The sequence below is a fragment of the Brassica napus genome, chromosome A10 (assembly GCF_020379485.1).
Source record: "Brassica napus cultivar Da-Ae chromosome A10, Da-Ae, whole genome shotgun sequence".
NCBI lineage: Eukaryota > Viridiplantae > Streptophyta > Magnoliopsida > Brassicales > Brassicaceae > Brassica > Brassica napus.
In genome coordinates this window covers 18,380,974-18,407,214 of record NC_063443.1, presented here as the reverse complement: position 1 = coordinate 18,407,214, position 26,241 = coordinate 18,380,974, and the positions used below count along the sequence as shown (strand labels likewise).

General features: G+C 36.8%; 6 protein-coding genes, 1 long non-coding RNA gene and 1 other non-coding gene across 10 annotated transcripts; 6 read left to right on the top strand and 2 right to left on the bottom strand.

The window, feature by feature from the left end:
- Window positions 1-936: 936 nt before the first annotated feature.
- Window positions 937-2,384, top strand: LOC106419459 (chaperone protein dnaJ 49-like). Its single transcript, XM_013860246.3, has one exon. The coding sequence runs from the start codon at window positions 1,135-1,137 to the stop codon at window positions 2,161-2,163; it is 1,029 nt and encodes a 342-aa protein (XP_013715700.2). The 5' UTR covers window positions 937-1,134; the 3' UTR covers window positions 2,164-2,384.
- A 1,788-nt stretch (window positions 2,385-4,172) lies between these two features.
- Window positions 4,173-7,638, top strand: LOC106419270 (WUSCHEL-related homeobox 7). Its single transcript, XM_048742593.1, has 2 exons — window positions 4,173-6,686; window positions 6,785-7,638. The coding sequence occupies exons 1-2, from the start codon at window positions 6,323-6,325 to the stop codon at window positions 6,997-6,999; spliced, it is 579 nt and encodes a 192-aa protein (XP_048598550.1). The 5' UTR covers window positions 4,173-6,322; the 3' UTR covers window positions 7,000-7,638.
- A 181-nt stretch (window positions 7,639-7,819) lies between these two features.
- LOC106419004 (26S proteasome non-ATPase regulatory subunit 7 homolog A-like) lies at window positions 7,820-10,375 on the top strand. The gene is made up of 10 exons (XM_013859746.3): window positions 7,820-8,118; window positions 8,336-8,428; window positions 8,515-8,596; window positions 8,773-8,869; window positions 8,977-9,052; window positions 9,136-9,194; window positions 9,370-9,492; window positions 9,646-9,703; window positions 9,793-9,878; window positions 10,015-10,375. The coding sequence occupies exons 1-10, from the start codon at window positions 7,932-7,934 to the stop codon at window positions 10,078-10,080; spliced, it is 927 nt and encodes a 308-aa protein (XP_013715200.2). The 5' UTR covers window positions 7,820-7,931; the 3' UTR covers window positions 10,081-10,375.
- Window positions 10,376-11,786: 1,411 nt separating this feature from the next.
- LOC106419050 (transcription factor DIVARICATA) lies at window positions 11,787-13,249 on the bottom strand. Its single transcript, XM_013859802.3, has 2 exons — window positions 12,509-13,249; window positions 11,787-12,385 (listed from the first exon to the last, which is right to left on the bottom strand). The coding sequence occupies exons 1-2, from the start codon at window positions 12,916-12,918 to the stop codon at window positions 12,031-12,033; spliced, it is 765 nt and encodes a 254-aa protein (XP_013715256.2). The 5' UTR covers window positions 12,919-13,249; the 3' UTR covers window positions 11,787-12,030.
- Window positions 13,250-13,941: 692 nt separating this feature from the next.
- On the top strand, window positions 13,942-14,014 carry TRNAR-CCU. Its single transcript has one exon. It is a non-coding gene; the product is annotated as a tRNA-Arg (tRNA).
- A 494-nt stretch (window positions 14,015-14,508) lies between these two features.
- On the bottom strand, window positions 14,509-16,922 carry LOC106419070 (L10-interacting MYB domain-containing protein-like). Of its 2 annotated transcripts, XM_013859827.3 has the most exons (4): window positions 16,772-16,882; window positions 16,516-16,667; window positions 16,090-16,412; window positions 14,509-15,628 (listed from the first exon to the last, which is right to left on the bottom strand). In XM_013859827.3, exons 3-4 carry the CDS (start codon window positions 16,393-16,395, stop codon window positions 14,660-14,662), a joined length of 1,275 nt encoding a protein of 424 aa, XP_013715281.2. In that variant the 5' UTR covers window positions 16,396-16,412; window positions 16,516-16,667; window positions 16,772-16,882; the 3' UTR covers window positions 14,509-14,659. The 2 variants fall into 2 exon arrangements, with proteins under 2 accessions (XP_013715281.2, XP_013715282.2); XM_013859828.3 differs by lacking the exon at window positions 16,516-16,667 and having other exon boundaries at window positions 16,772-16,922.
- Window positions 16,923-18,819: 1,897 nt separating this feature from the next.
- Window positions 18,820-20,673, top strand: LOC106419450 (RING-H2 finger protein ATL43-like). Its single transcript, XM_013860235.3, has one exon. It carries the CDS (start codon window positions 19,018-19,020, stop codon window positions 20,230-20,232), a length of 1,215 nt encoding a protein of 404 aa, XP_013715689.2. The 5' UTR covers window positions 18,820-19,017; the 3' UTR covers window positions 20,233-20,673.
- A 515-nt stretch (window positions 20,674-21,188) lies between these two features.
- Window positions 21,189-22,346, top strand: LOC125579099. Of its 2 annotated transcripts, XR_007317055.1 has the most exons (3): window positions 21,189-21,439; window positions 21,563-21,821; window positions 21,904-22,346. It is a non-coding gene; the product is annotated as an uncharacterized LOC125579099 (long non-coding RNA). The 2 variants fall into 2 exon arrangements; XR_007317054.1 differs by having other exon boundaries at window positions 21,189-21,821.
- The last annotated feature ends 3,895 nt before the right edge of the window (window positions 22,347-26,241 follow it).

Genomic DNA, 26,241 nt, shown 5'->3' with positions numbered 1-26,241 from the left:
TGTGATACTATTTTTACCTTCCATCGTTTATAATATTATAATTCTACTATTATTATTCCTAATCACTTTTGACTTTTGTTTGTAGTACTTTATAACAGCCGATGGCGGCATCGGACTATACAAATTTATAAGGAAAACTATTTTCCACAAACAACTGATAGTACTTTATAACAGCCGATGGCGGCATCGGACTATACAAATTTATAAGGAAAACTATTTTCCAAAAACATTGAGCAGAATCGTGAAGTTGATATAGTTTTGGGTTTTGTGAAGTTGATATCTGTTATTTGATTGCTTGCATAATGCCACTGAGACAGTAAGTTACAAACAAAATTTGGTGAGAACAATAGTTATAGGAACTTTTAAAATAATCTTCTTTTCTCATTTTGCTGACACGCATAAAGCCTTCAAGAGGATAAGAAACACAAAAACAAACATAATAGTACCCGCCAAGTTTGAAAGTAGAAGTCAAAAACTAAAGTTATAGCTATTACTCTTCGTTTTCTTGTTGAGATTTGAGATGTCCAATGATGCGTCCATTCAGAAGCCAATCATCAGGGTGTCTTCATCGGTGAAAGCAAATGGGTACGAACAAACACACAAGCAAGGAGAGCAACAGAACAAAGGATCCCTAGATACATTATACGCATTTACTTCTCTAATCAAGCTCCAATGATTTCCTCAGCTAGTGGGTCTCTCGGTTCACGCTGCAGGAAGAATATCATAACCACCCAGTAGAATGCCACGTCAATGAACAACCGCTGACGACGTGAACCGAACTTTTGTTTTTAAAATGGGAATGTTCAAGTCCAAGTGTGAAGTTCAGCCCAAGCCCATATCATAAGTGGGTTCAAAACTTAAAACGACACGCGGGCTTCTGGTAAACATAAACGCATTGTGGTTTTAGTAATTGAACCGACACAAAGTTCTCATGCTTATACAGAAAACGTCAAGCATTCTTCAACTCTCCTCTCTAGAAAGGCTTCTTCAAAGCTCTTGTGGAGAAGAGGAAGCAAAGTCGAAATCCTCACAATCTCAGATGAGCTCCGATCGCTGCGTGAAACCCTAATTCCTCAGGAGCCTCACCCCCCCCCCCCGATAATCTCATCGGGAAGTTGCGTTTCACCGTTGAACATGGACGGCAACAAAGACGACGCGTTGAAATGCCTAAAAATCGGCAAGGACGCGATGGGAGCTGGCGACCGATCTCGCGCCTTGAAGTTCCTCGAGAAAGCTCGTCGCCTCGATCCCTCTCTCCCGATCGACGATCTCCTCTCGGATCTGAACAATCAATCTCCGTCGCCTGGATCCACCGCGCCTAAGCCGTCTCTTCGCCAACGCGGATCTTCCTCCTCATCCGCCTCATCCTCCTCCTCCTCCTCCGCGTCTTTCACCGAGGAGCAGCGAGCGATCGTGAGGGAGATCAAATCCAAGAAGGACTACTACGAGATTCTCGGATTGGCGAAAACCTCCTCAGTCGAAGACATGAGGAGAGCGTATCGTAAACTCTCGTTAAAGGTCCATCCCGATAAGAACAAAGCTCCCGGATCAGAAGAAGCGTTCAAATCCGTCTCCAAGGCGTTCCAGTGCTTATCCAACGACGACGCTAGGAGAAAGTACGACGTCAGCGGCTCCGACGAGCCTTCCTACCAAACGCGCCGGAGGCAACACCACAGCTTCTACGACGACGAGTTCGACGCGGACGAGATCTTCAGAAGCTTCTTCGGAGGAGGAGGAGCTACTCAGTTCCGATCGTTCAACTTTGGGGGAGGTAACAGAGCAGCTACTAATCAAGCGGCGTCAGATACTACAGGGTTTAATCCACGTGTCCTCCTCCAGTTGCTACCCGTGGTGTTCATACTGTTACTCAACTTTATGCCGTCTCCTCAGCCGATATACTCGCTCTCTGCTTCGTACCAGTACGAGCACAAGTTCACGACGCATAGAGGGGTTAATTACTTTGTGAGGTCGGCTAAGTTCGAGCAGGAGTATCCTATCAACAGTCTCGAGAGGCAGAGGGTTGAGGCGCAAGTGGAGAGAGATTATTTGTCTATACTGGGACAGAACTGTAGGTACGAGCTTCAGAGACAGCAGTGGGGGTATGCTCGTGAGACGCCTCATTGTGACATGATGAGGAGGTTTGATTCAGCTGCTGCTGCGTAAACACAATCCGAGTTGAGAAACTTGTGTGTTGGATCATTCTGAGGTATGTAGATGTTACTTACTAACGTCTTGAGTTATTTTGTTGATGCCTCTAAGGTGAGTTTGATTTTTTCAAAGTCGCAACCTTTTCATATACGTTTGATTACTGGTTCTTGATGTTTATTATGAAACGTTATTATGTGTGTATTTGGGAATAAGACTTATTTTTGCTCTGCCTTGTATTTCCTATTGTGTAAGGTAGCAAAACAAATATTACAGCAAACGTTTCCAATTGAACCTTGTAGAAAAGGTGGAATTTTGTGAACTGCATTTTGTATAGTTGAAGTTGTCTATTTGATATATAATAGTTTTGTTTCAAGCGACAAAGAATAGGAAAACAATTAGGAACTGATGTATGATAACAGCGAAGATCTTGATCATAAGCCATTTGCTTGATGAAGTTCCAGTGAGATGCTGTAGAAGGGCACTGCGTGCTCCCTCTACATTAACTAACGATTCATCCATATTGTCACCGATTCTGTTCCACAAACCCACAGGTGTTGAGTGTTAACTGAGTGTTCCCTGAACCTCAGGAATATGGTCAGGTTGTGGGTAAAGAACCTGATAGCTAGTTCTCCCTGTTGAGTGACCATCGTAGCTTGATGCGTTAATATTCAACTGAGCTCTGTTATTGTTGATTCGACATTGTGAAGGCGCAACAGCTCGGTTTTGGCTATAGTTCTCCTGAGTTGGGACACTTTCCTGTAACATGGACATCTCCATTTGGGGCAATGGTGTGATCTGTGTCTGCTTTGGCATGTCAGGAACAAAACACCATATGTTTATTATACCTAATTTGACCTTAAAGCGTCGAACACAATCAAGAGTTGATCAGGTATGGAAAATTAGGACATACACATGAGCTGGCTACCTGAAGGAAGACAAAACCTAACTGTTAGATGATAGTTTTGAACAAAACTGGGTAGGAACAACAACCGGTTTTCATGAGCCTTCATCTTCTGCGGGAAGGACACGACATTTCTCAATCGGACACTCTAATGTGGGACAATAGGCAGCAGATACAAATCGATAGGAAGTTGACAAAATCTACAAAATCCAACCTCTGATCTCTTGGTTAGAACATCGTGAAATCGATTGAACGTTTTGTTGGCAACTCTTGTTGAACCGTGTCCTGTTTTAATATGTGGCAATCGACGAAAGGTGTGGACCGTGTGGTGGTTAAGAAACGTGAGAGATTACTCACACAAACTTGGGCCCAAAACGCAAGATCATGAGAATACACATACGTAAGAAGTTTACAGAGATACAAAAACCCTATCGTGATATAAGCTAAAAAGTTCAATTAATTCGTTAAGTATCTAATTAAGGTGATCCCAACGAGATAGCGTTTTGGGGTTTGGAACTTAAACTCATAAACGTATATGCTCTTCATTTTCATTGCTCTAAGTCTCCACCATAAAAGGTAGATGCTGATAACCTACGTACGTTTAATGAAAATAATACATGAATCGAATTAAGATTATTGAAATTCTGATAAAGGTAAACTACTGTGATTAGGTGACTCGGTGACATTTCGAACAACATATGGTAACTGGTAAGCTCTTCTCAACGAGAAATTTTTTATTACATCCTGAAAAATAATAAACTAGTAATAAATCACCGTTTTTCATCAGATACATTTATATATGCACCATTTAACGATAATGTTTCATAAATAATGTTCCTATAAGTTGACGTCGATATACCCATTTTGAATTCATATAGCAATTGTAAATGCCAAAACTACTATAGCAGTTTCGATCTTAAATATTTGAATTACAAAACAATATTATAGCATGAATGGCAAACTATAGAGATTTAAAGAAAAAAATATGAGATTACAAAGTTGTAAATAAGAGAATGGAATTAAAGTTTTGGGAGTTATGTTGGATGGATCGGCGACAAACGTGGAATCAGGGAGATCAAAAAAGGAACCTTCCCAATCTTCGTTAAGAGTAGGGGGGGTCTCTGTCTCTACTCCTTGTCCTACATTTTCAAGCGTGCCATAATTTCATGGCCTTGTTTCCTGAGTTTTCATTTTCTTTTTCTTGATTTCCACCAACATGAAATCAAAATTACTTAGACTACTTAGTATTAATTTTCATGGCCTTGTTTCCTGAGTTTTCATATTCTTTTACTTGCCGTGTAGTATTTATTTTCTTAAATTATAAGATTTGGTGTTTTGAAATTCTTCAAAGAAAATATAGAGAAAGAACATTGACCTAGGAGTTAGAGATAAAACACCCATTGCCAAGAACTAGTAGCCAAATTTATGTCGTCTGAAGCTTTATTTCTCATAAACATTATATAATCTTGATTATAAAAGATACATTTGTTCACTACTAATTGATTAATCCGTATATTAGAGTAATGGTGCATGGAAAATCATTGGGAATTGCATGTAAGTGGGCATTACAATGTGAGACCACCTTCCACTTTTTTGACTAGGATAAGAACACACTCTCTAACTTTTTATATGCTACTTTATATACCATATCATATATAAAGTATACCGCTAATTACATAAAAGCAAAGAAATAAAATCACGTTTTCTGTAAACTTGTATACATAGCACAATATAACATATCATATCTATATTTATGTATTTATATGTTTGGTTATAATCATGTACAATTGGTTTTAGAAATGGTAAAAGATATATACTTTATTGTTTTGGAAATGGTATAATGGTATGCAAGTTAATTGTGAAAAAATTCCAACAAAAAGTATGAAAATTAACTGTTATCTAATAGTTAATTTATGGATGAATCCAACTGAAAAACGCCAATGTATGCTTTGACTTTGAGGCCAAATAGATCTTTTAAGTTTGCAATTGAATTTCAAAAAATGTGATATAATATAACGTTTGTACGTATTAGTATGTTGTGTAGCAGATAGACTCTTGTTTATAAAAACAATGTTTGGTTTTATTCGAATTGTCATTTTACTCTTTGCATCTTTAGTCTTCGCTTAGCGTCTCGTGCATGTCTTCCTCAAAATCATCACCAGTAATATACCTCACGTACACTCACAATATTTCTCTATACCAAAGGCCTAAAACACATCTTAAGTAATTTTTTCTTAAGTTACTCCACCTGTCATTCTGATTACAGCATTTTTATGGAAACATAGTTACGTACATATATATATAGAATGTGATCTAACATAACATATGATAGAAGTTTTATCTTAAGTACATAAATATATTACAAATATGAAAACGATGTATATCATCCAAAAGAACACAATTATTATCTAATAAGACTAATACACATAAAATTCTATCAATAAAATACTTACAATTCTATAATACAAACACATAACTTGGATGTTTCTGCATTCTAGGAATTAAGTTGTGTACTTTTGTAGACAGGTTGAGTTATTAATTTCGATATATATTTTTAAAATGGGTTCCATTCAACTTTATAATCACCAGTGCCGACCAGATTACTTTATCAAGTGTCACAGCTTTTGTGGAAAATTTTCCGTTAATTCATCAGCTTTTCAGTATATTGATCACTAATATTAAAAAAATTATTAGATTGATTTTTGCGGCTAATTTTAGATGATCGGACTACAATAACTGATGACACGCTAGCATATAATATAGCTTAAATTACAATATAAGAAACTTTATTCAGCCACTGGACATGGCTACAAGAAAGTAATCAACGACCAAATCGGTATAATTACTTACGTATATGCATATGCATACGTAGCACAGAACCCTAGCTAAGTATGATGAAGAAAACGATCAAAATCTCAGAAAAATCACTCTCTTCCAAATCCCAAAAAGGGCATGCATTTCGTAATATACAACGCACTGATTCTGTTTTATTTCTTCTACCTCTATCCTACACAACACTAATTAAACGACACAAAACTCAAAACACAGACACATTCCCTTTATTTAATTATTCTCCTTGCTATTCCTTTATGATTATCATAATAACCAAAAATATATTTTCTACAAAAATAAAAAAGAAACACCATCTAATCATGTCTATATATTCAAACCCTCGTACATCTACATCACTAAGTCCATCTTAAAGCATCTAATCACATTTAAACATATTCAAACGAAACACTAAGAACTCTATTCTTGAAGCTACTAGATCTAATGACGTCAGGAGAATTCTCCATTAAAGCTAGAGGGTTAGGTGATAACAACAACGGAGGTGGAGGAACAGGGACAAAGTGTGGAAGGTGGAATCCAACGGTGGAGCAAGTGAAGCTTCTGACGGACCTGTTCAAGGCGGGGCTACGAACACCGAGCACCGATCAGATTCAGAAGATCTCTATGGAGCTGAGTTTCTACGGTAAGATCGAAAGTAAGAACGTGTTTTATTGGTTCCAAAACCATAAAGCTAGGGAAAGACAAAAGCGCCGTAAAATCTCCACCGTCGACTTTGATCATCGTCAAGAAACAAATCTCTCTATTCCTCATCGACACAACATACGTCATCATCAACCACCACCTAAAGGTTAATAGAGATCTCTTTACATTTCTATTGTACTTATCACATTACTTATTATTTTACAAGTACGTATGCTAACATGTGTTTTTTTCTCTTTCTTATAGATACTTTTGAAGCTTGTGAAAAAGAGGAGAAGGTGATAGAGACGTTGCAACTCTTCCCATTGTCGAATGTTGAAAGAGCGAGAAGAAACATTACTGCTACGAGCCACAACGAATACGTACGAGAGCACGTCAATACGACGGTGTTTTCTACATACTCATCGTGTGGAGCTGAGATGGAACATCCGCCGTTGGATCTTCGTTTGAGCTTTTTATGAATGGTTTTTATATCAACTGTTCTTTGTGGATGCGAAAAAAATGAAGACACACCCAATATGCGGAGTTATAATGTTAAGAACCCGAGCAGACGATGCGGTAGAATTAGCATCACTGTCGTAATGAATAAAATATCAAAATGTTAGGGAAGTTATAATGGAGGTTGGTGTGTAGGACTTTAAGAGCATGTAGTGAGATTACGTACGAGCCATAGCAACCATGCGATTGGGATGAGGAAACTTGTACTTGTAACAACATAAACCCTTATTATAGTCGTAGTTTGAGTTCACCCATTAATTATTGTTGTTTTTAAATTAATTATTGTTGTTTGTTGTTACATGATTTATCTTGATCTATTACTCATCACTCATTGTCATGTTTAACGGTCTTCCCTTGATGAGTCTTTAATTAGGTTGGTAACATCAAATCAAAATCAGTATGGTACGATTTTGGACTAATTTGTATTCATTCCGGAGCCGATAAAATCAGCCAATAGAGCACATTAAAAAAGAAAAAAAAAAACATCAGCCAAACGATTGTACTGTTTATTATATATGTCCAGTTAATCAAAAGTCACATGCAAAATAAGGTATGCAAGAGAGAATGTTATAACATATGGTTTACAAAAAAAAAAAACTATATTGCAAATTTGAAATAGGTTGAAAATATCTTTGTGGTGCTGCTGGTTCTCAAAAAAAAAAGTGGGCTTGGGCTTTTAACAAAAACACATTGCTTAGATTATTTCATTCAATGAATGGGCCTTAACAATATTAAGCCCAATCCAGAAAAAAAAAGATAAAACGACAAACAATTAGCTCAGAGGGGTTTTCCTGAAGAAGAAGCAAACTCTGAAGCTCCGTCGTGAATTAAAAACCAGATCAGAACTTCACTATTCATCAAAACCTTCGCCGGAGAGTGAGATTACTAGTAAGCAATGGATGTGATAAAGACGCAGCAGATATCAGCAAGAACCATCGAGAAAGTCGTCGTTCACCCACTCGTCTTGCTTAGCATCGTCGACCATTACAACCGCGTCGCTAAGGACTCGCGCAAGCGCGTCGTCGGCGTTCTCCTCGGCAGCAGCTCCCGTGGTGTCGTTGACGTCACCAACAGCTACGCAGGTTCGCCTTCCTTCTCCCTATGCTCAGATCTCAGATTCTGTTGACATCTTTGATTCGTAATTGGGCTTCTAGCGAGATCAATAGATAGTAGCAATTTAGGGTTTTTTGTAATTGTTTAGTAAAGTTCAACTCTTTGTGGCTGATTTTGTTGGAGATGCTTATCTCTGGACACTGTAACTAGCAATTGATTTGATGTTTGGGTTATTGGGTTTTGTAGTGCCTTTTGAGGAGGATGACAAAGACCCGAGTATCTGGTTTCTTGATCACAACTACCATGAGTCAATGTTCCACATGTTCAAGAGAATCAATGGTATTTCTTCTCTGAAAGCTCAAGCTTAGACTATAAATGACGATGTCGAAATCATGTTTTTAACTGAAAAGTTATTTGCTTTTCAGCCAAGGAGCATGTTGTAGGTTGGTACAGCACAGGTCCTAAACTCCGTGAGAACGATTTGGACGTTCATGCTTTGTTCAGTGGGTTAGTTTCCACCTTGATTATTCAGATTTATTGGCTACCTTATATTCTGTTGACATGGGAGATGTATTTAGGATAGACTGGTCCGTTAAGTTATGACAGAAAGCTGTTTTAATGTTTTTGTCGCTGCTGTTTTTTATTTTCAACTAAGAAGCTTTATTTTGCGTCTGGTGATGCAGATATGTGCCAAATCCGGTGTTGGTGATTATTGATGTACAGCCTAAAGAACTCGGAATCCCCACTAAAGCTTACTATGCAGTGGAGGAAGTCAAGGAGGTACGATACATACACTTCCGAATCTTTTTTTTTCTTTTTGTCATTTTGTACAGTTTTGTCCTTATGATCTAATCAGATTAACTAAAAATACTTCATTGTCTTTTCAGAATGCTACTCAGAAAAGCCAGAAAGTCTTTGTTCACGTGTCTACAGAAATCGCTGCTCATGAAGTCGAGGAAATTGGTATGTCCCTAAGGTTTACAAGTCTAACGTATTACGTATAAAAAGTCTGTCTTATGTGACATGTACCTGTCGTTCTTTAACAGGCGTGGAACACTTACTCAGGGATGTAAAAGACACAACTATCAGTACCCTGGCGACTGAGGTTTTTGTCTACTTTAAATTTTCGTTATCATCCCTTTAAATGTCATTGTCTTCTGAAATCATGACGGGTGCCTTGGGGATTGGGGGATTCATATTGATGTGCTTGGAACGTTATTATATAAGAATAGTAGTTACTGCTCAAGGACTGAGATAGTGTGTATTGTGTTTTTCTCCAGGTCACTGCCAAACTTACTGCTCTGAAGGGGCTTGACGCACGTCTTAGGGAGATCCGGAGTTACCTTGACCTTGTAATTGAAGGGAAGCTTCCTCTTAATCATGAGATTTTGTACCATCTGCAGGTTAGAACTTGTATATTTTCATTTAGTGTTCTGATTCTGCGAATTATGGGTATAATCTTGTGGCCATTTTCTATGTGATTTTTGCGGTTTTATAGTTACCGGGTCTGGTATTGTGGATTCTATCTAATGAAACATTCCTCTTAAAATCTATAGGATGTTTTCAACTTGCTTCCAAACCTGAATGTGAACGAGTTGGTCAAGGCCTTCTCAGGTGAGTTTCTTTGGTCAATTGTTATTATCTTTGTGCTGCTTTCTTGAAGCATTGGATCCCATTAGTCTTATTGGATTTGTTATGTGCAGTGAAAACAAATGACATGATGCTCGTTATCTATCTGTCGTCACTCATCCGGAGTGTAATTGCGCTCCACAACTTGATCAACAACAAGGTTAGATCGTAACTCTTTCTTATGTTCTTAGCACAGCACCCATTAATGTGTAGGAATAGAACAGGAAGCCAACTGAAATAAGGTTGGTCTTTGCATATCTGTTTTGTGAACGTATTCTTGGGGTGCTATGTTTCAGTTGCTGAACAAGGAACATGAAAAAGCAGAGGACTCGAAGCCCGTGGCCATACCCATCACCAGCTAAACGGCGCTGATCAGATGTGATTTAACGTAAACTTCATTGTCCGCAGCGATGAAGGCGGCTGCTGTGTGGTGTTTATTCAAGAAGAACAAGTCGAGACTGTTTCAGGGTGTTGAGTTTCTCTCAATTGTTCTGATTCAACATGTGTCAAAGAGTCTTTTTCTTTATTTAATCTTTCAAGTTGTTTAGGGCTTGGCCCTTTTACCGAGGAGGGTTCAAGATGATACAAAGTTTCAACGTTAATGTGTCGAAATTTCCAACAAAAGGGTCATTATTAATCCTATAATGATATTCCCTCCGTCAACAAAAAAATCCATGTTTTAAAAAAAAATTGTTTCAAAAAGATGCATATTTTACATTTTCAAATGTTTATAGTAATTACAAATTGTAATTTTCGAAAGATATAATTATGTTTATTAAAATTTTATTGGTTAGAAATTGTAGAAAATAATTAATAACGAAAAATAATTGGTAACTAAAATCTGATATGTGTTTTTAATAAAGTATGAAAGACGAAACAGAGGGATTACTATTTATTAAGATAATTTGACACTTAGCACATGTTTTCAGCTCGTTCTTCTGGTTAACAAGTGTTTACCCACCCACTCTACTAAGAGAAGTGGAGATGGACAGAAGAGATAGGTTGGGGCAGATCATGGCTATATTGACTAGGCGATCCACATAATTCTTCTTCCGTTTACTGATAAATTCATGGGGTTTTCTCTTTTTTTTATTGGCTAGATCTCTGAATGGAGTGAATAAATAGAGTCTCAAGATTGCTGTCTCGAAAAATCACAAACAACGTGCAACTCATGTACATTTCTCGCTTGTGATGACTGTCTACCAACTGATTCTTCAAAGTTGCGGGAAACTGATGGAACATCCGTACGAATGTTACTGCTCATGATTAAAAAGTGCGAGACTTTTTCAACCATGGTTGGTAAATTAAAATTCTTGAGAATATCTTCTTTTTTATTCTCAAATGCCTTCACTATAAAACTAAATTAAAGTTATCAATATTATTCTCTCTTTTTCCCCCACAAAATAAGCATGATATAACATTATCAACCATCTTGTCCTCTGATATAATCATATAAAATTGGAAAAATCGTTCACAGTATTATATTGTAACTGTTCATTTAAATTACGTTTTGGAACCGGAGTATAATACAAAACTCCACTTGTAAAAAAATTAAGGACACACTTTTATAATCTTTAACAATTTTGAGGGAGCAAAGGGTTGGTGTAGTGTATAATAGGTGAAAAAAGAATGTGATTCTTTGTGGCCGAAAGTGGAATGCAGACTCAGCTTCAAATTATATTCCCCTTAACGACTTAGTGGTCAGCTTTGCCACTCAGACACACACACGCATACAATATATATATCCTCAACGAAATAAATACAAGATTATAAAAGTATCAATATTAAGGTTAGAAAAAGTTTAATGCATATACGCTCCATGTAGAGTTTAGAGACCTAGGGTACTAGAGAGACAAACAAATCTGAATCTATTTGGTAACACTATCACTATGTTTAATTTAGATTTGAATTGAAACTTTAATACTAACGTGATAATAACACTATTAGTAAGTTAAAAAAATTTCAAAGAAAACGACTGACCGTTAAAGTTGCATGTTAAGGCATAAACACACCAATTAGTCCTTTTCACCATTAGTTATCCTTTTGGAAAAAAGACATGGACAATATATATAGCTAATCTATGTTTATTCGATAAACACAAACATGCATATCCACATAGTCACATTCATCTAATCATGTAACATAAGCGTTTTAAGTTCAACCATAAAACATAACTGTTGAGATTTTCGTTTAACTAGATGCAACAATTACAATTTCATAATCCAACCTTTCTTCGCTTCTTTATAACTGCTAAGTTTCAGGATCTGGCGAGACCGTAAGCTCCACCGCCATAAACATTTGTTCCGGTGAACTTAAACGCAGGTTCGTATGGAGACAAGACAGAGGAAAGATTCTGACCAAGAAACATCACTCCCTAGTCCCTCCTCTGCATTACCCTTGTCGGTGAACCCTAGTTTTGATTCATCTGGTTGTTGGAGGAAGCGGTCATGGTCAGAAGATGGACGGGTGATATTGGTGTTCAGAAGATTGACGGTGGTGATGTCGTGAATGCTAGGCCGGCGTTTGTCTTTAGCGCCAGAGAGCTGTCTTTGATAGTATTTTTGAGCATGGCTAGCAACCTGAGTTGGTGTTTTCGATCCGACAAAGTTCCTTGATATGTTTCTCCAGTCTCCTTTTCCATACTTGAGAAGGCCTAACAAGAATCGTCTGCGTATAAAAACGAGAAAAGAAAACAAATCATCGGCAAACGAAGAAAACAGAGAAGTAACTTGCTACTCAAGAAACCAAGAAGCGTGACTTGTATGTCAAGAAATGAGAGATTCTCTTCACCTGTGTTCTTCCTCCGTCCATGGAACTCCTTTCCTTCGATCTTGATCAAATCCTCTGGCTCCTCCATTAGGACGTTTACGATACAGATCATGGTCATAGGGACTAACGAGCTGATCGAATCCAGCTGAAGGGTAACCAGGGATAGGGACAAGCCCTGCTTCTATGTCGAAGAGGTCTTCTTCGAGCTTAGAGTACTGCGTCATGACATCTGAGATGGTTTTGCCAGGGATCATAGCAGCAACTTTGAACCAGCGGTCAGGAGTGTCATCAGCGTATATAGCTAGGGCTCGCTCAAACTTCTTGTTCTCTTCTTTAGTCCAGGTCGATGTTTGCAAGCACATCATCTCTTGAACAACGAACCGGTGGTCAGAAGTGGGCACGTGAGAGAGTAGTGGATGCAGAGTCTCCATCTTTTAATGGCTATTAGTCAGTCTCCTTTGATATGCGGGTTGAATGAAATACTGAAGTTCTTTTATATGAATCTAATGATAAATAGGAATAAAAAGAGAGGAAATAACGAATATAGTATAGTGGAGGAATCAAAGAACCAGATTTGGTGAGAAATTTGAGCACAAAATGAAGAATCTGGAAAAGAGAGAAGACTTAAAACATAGAAGAATCCTTGAGAATCTGCAAAAGTGGGCTGCTAGGGAGATGAATAGTAGGAAAGATTGGTGAGAGAGAGAGAGAGATAGTGATGCAAAGGGCAAGAAGAAGAAGGTGTTTGTGGTTTGTAATATAGAGATAGAAAAAGAGAGTGTAAAGTTGTAGCCAATGGAACCACTCCACTCTCCTACTTGTCTCCATTTTATTGTAAGAGGATGCTAAAAAGAATGACATGTAATTAAATTAACAATAAATCTATTTAAGTAGTTCATTAAAAAGCAAACATTCCATATCCTTCCAAACGTTTGATGACCACTAGAATTCACCGTTTTTGTTAGGTATTCTTCTAATATGACATACAATGCATAAAGTATTCTAATTAAAGAAAGTTTGTATGTAATAGGTGTGCAATGGCTTTGTAAGTTTACATCGTGTTGGTGGTTATTGACTTGTCTTAAGGCTAAGTTAAACCAAACAGAAAATTTCCAAACAATGCTAAAGAAGGTTTAAGTAGCGTGGTTGCTACAAACTTCTTGTTATATATGTGTAGCTTAATTAAAGGTTTTATTCGAGATAAACATCTACGTCACAGCTTGACATCACTTCATTCTTTTGTTTTGCCAAAACGTCACTTTATTCTGTCTTTTTCTTTTCTTACGTAATACTTTTTAAAAGAAAATCTCATAAGCCGCCGATGGCTACAGAAACAAAAATATGTAGCAAAGATAAAGAAGAGTTAAAGAAAAAGTGAGATAAAGATTAAGAAACTAAGAGAGTATAGAGGGGTTTTTTAATTTAGATATTAGGTAACAATGTTGATTGCATGAGCGCCTGTAGCTCAGTGGATAGAGCGTCTGTTTCCTAAGCAGAAGGCCGTAGGTTCGACCCCTACCTGGCGCGCTTCGAAGCCTTTTGTAAATAACAATGTGAATAGTTTTTATATAAAAGGAAAGAGTGGGTCTGCCCCTAAACCTAAAAGGGCTTTTTGTTTAATTATTGCGATGCGACTAATCCTTTTTTTACCCCCCACTTTGGTATAGTTTTTGTCGTGACTCGCTTTATTTTAACTTTTTGATTCAAAAGTTACTAATAATCAACTCTCTCAAAAGCCACTTTCACGTCATTCACACACTGCATTTGTCGGTGGCTCCCTTCCTTCATTTTGAGTCCTCTCCAGTCATGTAAACGAAACCATTTCTCTGCCAATCATCATCCAAGCTCTGCTCTCTCCTATTGTCTATATGGAAGAGTTTAATATTTGTAATGTTGTGTTCAAGCACATTCTAGATTTTAGATATTTTATAAGAAGTGGTGTTTGACTAAATTAGTTTTAATATACAAAAATACTATGTCAACGATATGTTATGGTGCAATATTATATTAGCCATGTACCATTGTTAAACATATCTAGTTCATTAACATGATACTTCCACTTGTCTAAATTTTCAATACATTCAATCAAAGTAACAACAAATGAAATATAACTTTTGGGTATAGACCAGACTGAAACAGAGGTTTTAAAAGTGTACTTGAAGATTGAAAAACTCAAGTTGTGGTATGTGAAACCGCTGCAGATTGAAGTCTCTGCAACCATGCAATTCTCAAACTAGGCTTCTTCAGCTCAAGAAAGATCTCTCTATACTCCCTCTTCAAGAACTGATCCAAAGCAAACATGTAGAGATCACTCCCTTCCTCCACCTCCTTCATCGCATTAAGGCTCTCAATGCATTCCCCAATACAGTACATCCTCTTTGCCGATTCCATCTCAACGCACACAGGACTCTCCTGCAACACACCGTCGCTCACCAACCTTTTAGCAGGCTTCTCTTCGTAATCCGCTTCATCTCCTCGAAACCGCGGCGACTCGGAACGATCCCTGAGGAGGAGCTTCTTCCTAGAGGGAGGAGTGTATGTCTCTCCAGGCTCTATAACTCCGCTGAAGATGATGGAGAGCTTATCAGCGTGAGGTACTTCCTTGTGACGAAACTGTCCAGCTCTCGGATTCTCCCGGATATAGTTTCTCCACTCCTCTTCCGTTGCACCGAAGCTACCGGTCTCCGGATCCCATCTCATGCCCTCGTCTCCTACGAGCTGGCACCAGATCTTCCAAGCTTTCCTGGTGCAGTCCCAGTGGTTCTTCAGCTGCCCTCTTGTGTAACCGAGTCCTGTTCTCTCGTTAATCGTCTCGAAAATGGTTTTCCACCCTTCCTTGTTGAAATGTGTGTCTGGTCTGTTTCCTTTTAGAGTCTCTTGCACTAAGAGATCAAGAAACAGCTCGTGTGTGGACGGAGACCAGTATCCTTTTGTTTGAGGGTTAGAAGAGCTGCACATGCTTCTGTTATCTTCTTCTTCAGCTTCTTCTTCATGATGACCACTTCTTCTCCTTTTCCTTACTCCCAAGACTTCATCATCATTATCTCTGACCTCAACATTATTACTACCGGCAAAGATAATCTCTAGCTTCTCGAGATCTTGTGGAACACTCAACATATACTGCCCTGCATCAGGATTCTCCTGTAACAAAAAGCAAACACTCTTTCAGCCTTTTCAACACCAAAACATTCTCACAATAATCAAAAGCATGGTTCTAAAAATCGGGCTGTAAATCAGTCATAGCCGAAACATTAACATAAAATCCGATTTATACGATTCGAATTGGTTTAAACCATTCTAAATCGGTTTAAATCGATCTAAATTATTCTAAATCCGTTAAATTAAGTAATAATGTTAATACAAATCTACAGATTTGTATAATTTCTTTTGTTTGATAATTTATCAAAATAGTTTTATAATTAAAATCAAAAACTAAAATATCCTATATAAATGTAAAATATATAAAAAATAAATCAATAATTCATTAACGACTAGACTTCACCTATGCCCCAATAATTCGCCAAGTTGCTAGTCATCTACAACAAGCCTAGTTACCAGCTAACAATTTCTTGAACAAAGATCAAAAAGTAATAAAGACTAACCTGTAAATAGTAATCCCATTCTTCATTACTAGCACCAAACGTATTAGTCTCAGGATCCCAACTCATATAACCAGTTTGAACAAGCCTACACCAAATCTTCCACTGCCTGCTCATTGTATCCCAATGGTTCTTAAGCTGCATCCTATCGTACATAGCGCCCGTCTGCTCCTGAAACGAACTCAGTATATTCCTCCAGCCTTCTTTCGAAAAATGCGTCCCTGGTTTGTTCCCTAACATAGTCTGCTCCACGCATAGATCAAGAAACACTCTGTGGTACTCAGGTTCCCACACAGCCTTTGGCCTCATCTTTATCTCAAAAACTCCTAACAATAAAAAACAATTACATTACATAAAGTGTTACACTTTCTTACACCGTATCAACGACAGAGCAGAGAAAATGCAATAAAAATCAAAACTTTGTCTTACATTGGCATAACCGTTCTAGTTATTGAACACAAACCATATAAACGCAGACGCAATTACATGAAACGCGTTTTTAGGAGGAACAATGTGATTCTGCTACCCTAGATTTCCCCTAATTCTCAAATGCGAAGATGGATGGGGATGAGCACGAAACCCTAATTCGAGCAATTGAAGAAAATTGAATAATTGGGATAACGGTTAGGACCCAAACAGGCGGTGATTGGGACGCGACAGAAACAGAAACGGAAAAAAACGTTACCGGGAATCGGACAGAAAACGCGACAGCGATTGAGTGGCCACACTGTGGTCGTGGGGTGGCTGGAGAAGCCGATCGCGATTTTTTCTCGCTTTCTCTGTATTTTTGCGTTTGCTCCGCAGTATACGGAGTTGCGAGGTTTTTTTTTAGCTATATGGGCTGGGCCGAATGAAATGGGTAATATAAAAAGCTATGGACTAATTAATCAAACCGGGTCTCTTATTTTTGGTAACCTTACTACTGGTTTGTTTGAGGATTTGATCCGGTTTTCTTGACTCTTGATAAGTTTGGTTAAATATGGGCTTTATCTGGGTCCAGTACTGGTACAAATAGCATTTTAAAACTCATATTGTAATCTAATGAGGTGATTATATAAATGTGATTTTTAAAAATTGAAAAGATTATGATGGTGATTATTGTTCCAATCATATAATTAGGTGGCGGAAGTATATATTATCTGTGGGGGAGGGTGACCACGACGATTACCAAAATTTATTAGCAATAAGATTTGCTTTAAATGGTGCCGACCAGATAATAAATAACATTTGCTTTAAATGGCCGTAACGTATAAATACAAATAATGGAAATAGATCCAAAAGATTACATAAAAAAATTAATTAGAAATAAGGGTGCAGCAAGCAAGCAAGCAATAGCTAGCTCCAGCTCCCGAATAATATCACTAGGGACAGAACCGGTGAGAATTTATTGGCTTCATGTGACGTAAACGCTGCGGGTGATTGACGTAAAACGGTAAAAGTGATTACATAGCATCGCCTAAATGTAGTATAGCAAAAGCATAGATACATTATTCATAAGCTTTTTTCCATTATTTATAAGCTTTGATAGAAGAAGAAACAAAATGATCTATTTCAATTAGAAGAATTTAAAACCTCATAAGAGAAGAAAAACCATGAAATGAGGTTAAATATTTATCAGAATAACAAGGGAATCAAAATAAAGCTAAATGCATTAAAATATACTATAGTTTTGGTGTACTAAACAAATGTTTAGCAAAAAAAAAACTATCATAAAAGGACATAAACTAGTAGAAATGATTAGTTTTAGGTATATGTATATTACAGATATGATATCACAATAGACGATGTTTAGAGTGGTAGGACAGAAAATTAAGATCAAGGAAACTAGGAAGTATTGTGTTAAAGATGATAAAGCACCAGTTGCAAAGAGAATTGGTCGATGCAAGTGTACGCAGGGCTACAAATGTGAATGCAATAATAAATAACAATTATGCAACTGATCAAAGAAGATAACATACGTCAGAAGTTTGTGTTCACAGCTGGTGGTGGGTACACATAAAACTGAAAATCTTAACTTCAAATGGTTGTTTGTATAAATACTATATACTAATAAGGCATAGAATACATGATTTTTACAAATGAAATGAAGAAAGATATATCGCCTGAAAGTGTAACTGAAAACTTTAGGGAGCCCAATCACATTTCTTAGTCTAAGCACTTTAGTGCATCGTGAGAAAACGAAATACACATGACTAGGATATTACCCTTTCATTGTCTGATCACATCGATTACAAGTTTAGTAAAAGTTAAGAAGATATCAACACTTCACAGCCATGCATATGTTGGCTAAAATATTATGTCATTTTCAGAAGCTTTGGAGCAGAGAGTAGTGCTTGCTATAATTCGGTGTCTTTGAAAGTAGCAAGTCTTTAGTTTCAAGAGTACTCCGATCGAGACATGCATTGATCATAGTAGCGACGCTCACCCACTTGGTGCTATCATTTTATTTGTTTTGAATCAAAACAAACTTAGTTCTAAAATCTTTTGCAATATTCCATGAAATAATACATTTGAAACTGTTGAACGTTGTATGTACTCATAAAAGCATTTATGCATGTTGAAAGTAGCTGAGTAGAAAACACAGAGATAAACACATGCAAGTCACTGCAATTGCACTGCATGAAATCAACATCACTAGTTACTACTACTAGGCCTATAATGAATTTAAATATCATCATTGTCACTATTAGCTTCTTAAATTCAATTAATGTATGAAAGATGAAAGAAGGGAGTCATGTTTTTAATGCCATCCTCTTTGTCTTTATTCACTTTGTTTTCTTTCCCTTTTAAAAGCCCTTCTCTCTCTCTCCTTCTCTATCTCACACTCACAAAAGTGTCTCCCTTATTTTCAGGCACTTAGAAAAAATTAAAATCAAAAAGCCATTTTTAAGTCTAAAAGACAGTCTCTTCCCACCAGAAGCAACTTAACTCATGTCTTCTTCTTCCTCGTTACTTCTTGTTTCTCTCCTCTCCCTCTTCCTCAACTCCTCACTCGCAGACAATGATCGTTACAACACCACGGCGGTCGTGATAATGAACCCAACAACACCACCGCCTCTTCCGCCGCCTTCTCCACTTCAACGACATAACGTCACTTCCTCTTTCATGCCCGGAATCGCCGTGGTCATCGCTGTCCTCACGGTCGTATTCTCCCTCACCTTCTTGCTCCTCCTCTACGTCAAACACTGCAAACGACGCAACGGTTACGTCAACGATACGCAGCGTTTCGCAACGTCTAGATACTACGGAGGAGGAGGATACGGTGGAGGCGGAGTTGGAAGAAAAAACTCCGGTATAGACCGGTCTGTGATCGAATCTTTACCGGTTTTCCGGTTTGGTGCACTGAGCGGTCACAAGGAAGGGCTAGAGTGCGCCGTGTGCTTGGCCCGGTTCGAACCGACGGAAGTCTTGAGGCTACTGCCGAAATGCAAACACGCTTTCCACGTAGAGTGCGTTGACACGTGGCTAGACGCGCACTCCACTTGCCCGCTTTGCCGTTACCGGGTCGACCCGGAAGATATCCTCTTGATCAGTGATTGCAACTCCTGGTTCGAGCTCCGTTTATCTAATAACCGTCGAGAAGAATCTAATAATAATAATAATACCGGTTCGACCCGGTTCGATTTCGTGAGTCGTATCTCCGGTCGGCATTCATCTGCCGGAGAACGAGCGAGTCGACTCAACGACGTTAGAAAGTTGTCTTCGTTTAGGAGATCGCTCGATAGCTCTCTGAGGATCAACGACGGCGAGGAGGAGAAAACGGACTCCGTCGCCGTCGCCGTCGGGTGTTTCGATCGGAATCAACAGAGGAAAGACGGATTGTTGCTTAATTCGAACCGGGAAAGCTTCGAGGCGAGGTTCGAGCACCGGATAATAATCTCCGGCGGGAATCGAGATCAGAGATGGAGCGAGGTGAGGCCGGCTGATCTTCTCTACCTCCGATCGGAGATGATTCTGAGTGATTGCCGGAAGCTAGCTGCGGCGGAGGATGGCAGAGAGGTCATTGGTGGGAGAAGTGTGTCGGAGTTAACGAGCATTGATAGACGGAGGAGATGGGGAGGAGAGCCGAGACAACGACAAGCCACGGCGGTGATCTCGAGATGGCTCGCTTGGTCCCACCGTCCCTCCGCTTCCAGCGCTGTTTAAAATACTATATTTTTTAGGTCCTTTTAGTTTTGCTTTATAGCATTTTTGGCCGGATTAGTTTTGTTTGTTAACATTTTGGCCTATGATTAATTTACTCTTTAGCTATAGAGAAGAGACGAGGCAAGCCAACAATGGTTCAGGTAGGGCGAAATTAAAAAAAATATCCTGATTTTTGGAGTTAAGTATTATAGATGCACGAGTGCAAGCAAACACAAAACCTTTTTTTTTTTGGTATTTTTAATTTTGTGGAAAATTATAAGGAAAGGGAAAGGTTTGAGTTTTAAATTAATGTCTTGGTGTAATAAATGGCGAGTATTGGGGATCTGATAGCTGAGTTTATTTAATTTACATAAGTGTCTCTTATTGTCTTTTTAGACATTGAAAGTCCTGAAACATTATGTGTTTGCAAAACATTTTATTAATGAGTTCATTACTGTTAAATCGAATATTGATACTAGCTTTGCGCGGGTTTTAAATATTATAATGGTAATATGGACTTGCTCTTTTAGCTTTATAACATCAAAAAGCAATGAGAAGTCTTTTTATTATAGTTTTGGGTCCTCAAAAGAAGGTTCCAAATCAAATTTGATATAAGACAGCGCTCTGACACAACTCATGATCCGTCCATATACAGCTATGATTGTGTATATACAATATACGTAGTTTGTTTGTTTGGTAATTTAATCCCATGAAACATTATATAACAAACTTAAATATTTCTTTCCAAGTATCATTAGTCGTGTCTTTATGTAACTACAATCAGTAAATGTCCAATTTCAAATTTAATTCATGATTTTTTTTTGGGAAAATTGGCAAAAAAGGACATTCTCAACTCCAATTTGTCTCAATAAGATTTTGTATAAGATTTTTGTTGTTTTAAGATTTTAATTACTATTAATACGATTATGCCCTTAGATTAATCAAATTTTAACTTAATTAAAATATATAATGTAAAATAGAAAAAAGAGAACACAGTTAACCTAAATCTATTATTCTCTTTTAGCGTCTTCTCCGCCAAGAGCTTCTTCCTCTCTTCAATGGCGATTTGTTCTTCTTCTTCGAACGGTTAAATCCATCTGTCTCTATTCTATATTTATGCTTAGTTGTTCATATGCAGTAAACTGTCTAGCAAATATGAACAGAATTTGCCATGTTTGCATCCGCTACAAAGTTTCTACAGAAGCTCTAGAGCAATATATTATGCTCGGTATGGTTTAAGTGTTTCAGTATCAATGATTTGTACATTAGTGATACACTATTTGTTGAGTTTGTCAATTTGATTCTGATATTTCTCAATGAATCAAGTTGTATTCTTTTCTTTGTTTGTCAGTGTTTTGGTTCAAGTCTTGGTGAAAACGTTTCCGCAGAAAATCTCCTTAGTGTATGTTTCTTTTCAAGAATTTCAAAGATGTATGTTTCTTTTCAAGAATTTCAAAGATACAGAACCATGATCGCGAGAGACTTTGTGCTCCTCCACGGTTAAAAATATGATACGCATTAATGATCCAACGTCTGACATCACTGTTTCTGATATTAAATAAGACAGTGCAGGGGATCTTCTTAGTTGTTCATGTACGGTACTTGACAAGGTTAGTAGCATTCCAAACAATCTTTTTTCTTCTCTTTACAAACAAAAATTAGTATAACATTTTTCTCTTTTGTTTGCTGCAGACAAACTCTATTGACGGAACAGTTCCAGAACAAGTTAAGTTTCAGAGTGAGGTGAAGAAGCTACAACAGGAGCAGTTCAGGCCAGCAGAGCAAGTTTCAATTTCATCACAAGAGATGCTGCAGTACATCGCCTTGGAGTGAAACATGATCTTACATGAGCGATCTATTGTACCAGCAAGACCTCTAAAACAGCTTTGCCTTCCAAATGCACGTTTCTTCACTCTTTTTTTTTTGTCCTGATCCATATTATCATCATTACTTCCCGAACAAACAAAATGTTACCAAGTAATCAATTAGTTGTATCTTGTAAGCTTTCGTTTCCTTGTTCATGATCCAACTTTTGTAACCGTCACAAAAATGAGCAAGTAATTCTCAATGTACATGAAATGGTTTTGTTCAACTGAAACTTCAAGTTTTTTCAGCTTGATTAAAAAGCTTCTTAAGAACTCAAGTTTGTAATTCTATGAACGCTTTTATATGTCAACCACGAAGCTCCACTAGCCACAACAACTACATCACGAATGAACCACACCTTTCTTTCTTGGTCAACCATGAAACTCCACTTGTCTCTGCAACGAGATATCCATATACCGAATTTGAGAGAAACACAAACGAAGAGAAAAAAAAATCATGGGAGGAGGAGGAGGAGAATAACATGGAGAAAATATTCTCAAATAGATTTAGGGTAAATTTCGTTTAGATTTAGGAAACTTCTTTAACCGAATATGGAAGTTTACATATTTTCACGATTTGCCTAGAATATGTATACTACCTAAGTAGAACACCGTACAGTTGGTGAGAGATGTATTCTTCCTATAGGCGTAATATAAGATAAAAGGCAGAATAAGTTATGTTACGTAATATAACCGACCTATATCATTGAGTTGTGGCTATATATCGTTATCAAGCTGTAGGTATACGAATACATATTTCTTGATTATAACGTAACCGATTCTATCTTTGCTAGAATATATAAGAAAGGGTAGTTTACGGTATATATTCATGATATATCTATGTTTAATACTTAGAATCAGACATATAAACTAGGTAGATTACCAGAATGAGTATTCTAACTGTAGGTAGAAGATAAAATAAAATATGATTCCAATTTTTTTTAAAAAAAGTTGAAACATATATATTGTCATACTTATGTTTCCAACACTTTTCATATTTTTTTTACATTTTTAAAATTTAATTTACTATTTTTCCCATTAGAAAAGGGTAAAACATGTCCAAAATTGCCAAAAGTATGAGAAGTCTTATTGTGACAAACAAAAGTTTAAAGTGTCTCATTTTTCCAATTCTCCCTTTTTTTTTTGTAGAGAGCACATCTCGTTCTATGAGATTTGGGAAGACGCGACTTCAGTTACTTTTACATTTTTTTTTACCTTTTCCATATGGTGGAGTGTTGTATTTTTGTTATTGTGAAAGCAAACTTGTCATACTTTATAACGTGCAAGTAGAAAGCTCGTTTCCAAATTGAGGTATATGGTAGATCGTTTACTTCCAGATTCATTTTTTAGTTGATACAACTAATTTGGTATACAATTAAAAAGACGTTACTATATTTCTTTGACTACTCTGATTATCTTGCCATGACTTTACAACTCAGCATTTACAAGTTCCAACATTCTCAAAATTTATTTATTATTTTATTATTCATTTTTTGTGGTCTTTCGACAGCTGATCTTGTTCCTTGTTAGCAACAACCACTAGTGTTGCCCACTCCCGTATTAACTAGATGCTGAAAAACCGAATGTAGTAGCATCACAAGTAGTACAGGCAAAAATAAAGTAGAACAAGTTTGGTTTATACATTTAGAGTCATCAGTGTACCTTGGATGATTGATGAATCAAACTCATAAAAGTAAGTAAATTATTGCGGGTTTACAGTTTTGTTGTATTGACATAAATCAATTGTATTGCATCTATTCTTATTTCGTCAACATATTGTCCATTAGATTTTAGTTTTACATATAATTATGGATCCTATGTGACATATACGTTTTAATAGTATTGTTTTTGAAAGAAAATCAAATAAAACAAACAAATAAATGTGGCTTAGAAAATTCTAAATATAAAAATGAATTAAGACAAGAAAAATCCAATAAAAACTTTATTAAATTCTTTGCATGAATTTCACTAAGGAGGGAAATAAACCATATGGAGGCAAACGCATATGTCACATGAGATTCTTGGTTAAATATTATCCTAAACAGTACATTGCATCACGAGCTACCCGTAAATAACATTTGTTGTCATTTGCATTTTATATTGTTTTGTTTGGACTTTACTATCAAGAAATGAAATGGTTGAATAAGTTGCCGTTTTGTTAATTACATGTCGAAAGATAAAATAATTAAAATCTCACCAGCAGGGACACATAAAGGAGAACATTCCATGTGGTCTTGGCCTGTGTAATCTCATGTATAGTCCATCTTATTATAAACCATAGAAAATGACATATTCAAAGAATAAAACGAATTTATATTGTCTACTAGCTCTTGCCGTGATTACATCTGCATCCACGTTACTATTCTCCCCCAAATTATTGCATGCTTCTATGTGCTTAAATAACCTAATGACTTCACAAAAAAAACACATCAGAAATTCGGTGGGTGAAAATATAATATAATACTCCCTCCGTTTTTTATTATAAGTCGTTTTAGAGAAATTTTTTTGTTCCAAATTATATGTCGTTTTCGGTTTTCTATGTAAAATTTATTAATAATTAATGTTGTATGACCAATGGTAATATATCTTATATTTTTCTGTTGGTTGAATTGTGATTAGATAAATAATTAATGATGTTTTTGTTAATAAAATATAAGAAATTAATGGTTTTCTTAATCTACGTGCATAGCTGTAAAATGACTTATATTAAAAAAAGGAGGGAGTATAAAAGAGTGAAATTAGAAATAACCAGTTCCAAATGGTTGAATGTGTATAGTAGAACTTTTAAAACTCATTAATCTATAATCACACTTTACTGTTTATAAAATAATTTTTATGTAAAACTGATTTTATTTGGTTTGTAATCTCCTAATTAGAAACAAGAAGAGTGGAATTCCATGATGATACGAGCATGGCAAGTATTGGGAAAGAAAGAAATAATTTCAAAAAGGCTATAAAATCCAAAATTGCTGACAAATCAGTACCTAAGAAAATGTGGCCCACAATTGAATCTTTGAAAGTAGAGCTGCAGAAGTGCAGAGTCACTAGATATGTTAAGATATAGCAGAATCACAGTTACTCTTCACTATATTACTTGACCAGAATATCAAACAAAATTTTGTGTTGTAACTTATTTATAAAATGTCACCAGATTATCAAAGAAATGACATTAATCCAAGCATTTTTTATCAAAATAAAAAAAATTATATTGGAAAGTCTCTAGTGAATCTACCGGTTAATAGAATGAATGAGTGTCCTTAGGATAAAAGCATAGATACGTCCTGTGTGTACATTCTCGTCATTATCATCATCATCCTCTCCTGCAAAAGAGACCTCCCTTTTTCTATCTCTTCTTTTCTTTCCCTATTCCTTTTCACATTCAGTTTCATTCTAGATGAAAAAGCCACTCAAGTGCCTGAAAAGAGTTTATAGAACTCAACTGTCACAATCTCCTAGCTCCCAACTCTTTTTCTTTGTCTGAATTGTAAGTAGTATTATATAATTCAACATCTCTTCCTTTTTTTTTGTTACTCATCAATCTTCATTAATCTCTCTCCAACCCCCATTTGGCTTTTTCCTCTCTATCATGAATATTACTCTTGCTTTTTACCTGTCCAGAGTTATTGTCACATTACAAGTTTTGGGGGCCAAGAAGACTACGTGGAGTCTTTTCCATCACATTCATCTTCTAATTTTGGAACTGTCGTTTTGGTTTTAGGGTGTTGGAAACTTGGAGAAGAACAGTAATCTTTTTTAATGGCCACAAGTTCGAACGTACCCAGTGTCCTAAGTTCCATGCATGTGTTAACTGTTAAGCCATGAGGTTTTTGAAGTCATACACACATTTTGGTCAATGATTCTGAAAATTTTAAATAATAAATTATTTTTGTGGGTGCCCTACAAAGTAATGTGTGGATTGGATCATGAAAATGAGATATGCTGTAGTGAAAATGGGATCCTACAACTTGATATTGACAATGGCTGCCGTTTCCAGAAAAAGAAATCAAGCTGAGTGATTTGACCATACAAAGACAAAGACAAGACTGTTCTCTCAGTAAAACATTTAACTCCTCTCCTGTCTCCTTCTCTCTTTTAGCTCTTTCTTCTGCAATTGTAAATCACTTCCAATTCTGATTCTCTGTCACAATAGTTACTACACACTCTG

Bases quoted from the DNA above. Each gene is read 5' to 3' on its own strand.
- LOC106419450 (XM_013860235.3), top strand. From the start codon at position 19,018: ATGTCTTCTTCTTCCTCGTTACTTCTTGTTTCTCTCCTCTCCCTCTTC.
- LOC106419459 (XM_013860246.3), top strand. From the start codon at position 1,135: ATGGACGGCAACAAAGACGACGCGTTGAAATGCCTAAAAATCGGCAAG.
- LOC106419270 (XM_048742593.1), top strand. From the start codon at position 6,323: ATGACGTCAGGAGAATTCTCCATTAAAGCTAGAGGGTTAGGTGATAAC. The intron at 6,687-6,784 runs GTTAATAGAGAT...TCTTTCTTATAG, and splicing joins TCATCAACCACCACCTAAAG to ATACTTTTGAAGCTTGTGAA.
- LOC106419050 (XM_013859802.3), bottom strand. From the start codon at position 12,918: ATGGAGACTCTGCATCCACTACTCTCTCACGTGCCCACTTCTGACCAC. The intron at 12,386-12,508 runs GTGAAGAGAATC...TTTTATACGCAG, and splicing joins TGGACGGAGGAAGAACACAG to ACGATTCTTGTTAGGCCTTC.
- LOC106419004 (XM_013859746.3), top strand. From the start codon at position 7,932: ATGGATGTGATAAAGACGCAGCAGATATCAGCAAGAACCATCGAGAAA. The intron at 8,597-8,772 runs GTTAGTTTCCAC...CTGGTGATGCAG, and splicing joins GTTCATGCTTTGTTCAGTGG to ATATGTGCCAAATCCGGTGT. The intron at 9,493-9,645 runs GTTAGAACTTGT...TAAAATCTATAG, and splicing joins AGATTTTGTACCATCTGCAG to GATGTTTTCAACTTGCTTCC.
- LOC106419070 (XM_013859828.3), bottom strand. From the start codon at position 16,395: ATGAGGCCAAAGGCTGTGTGGGAACCTGAGTACCACAGAGTGTTTCTT. The intron at 15,629-16,089 runs GTTAGTCTTTAT...TTTTTGTTACAG, and splicing joins AATGGGATTACTATTTACAG to GAGAATCCTGATGCAGGGCA.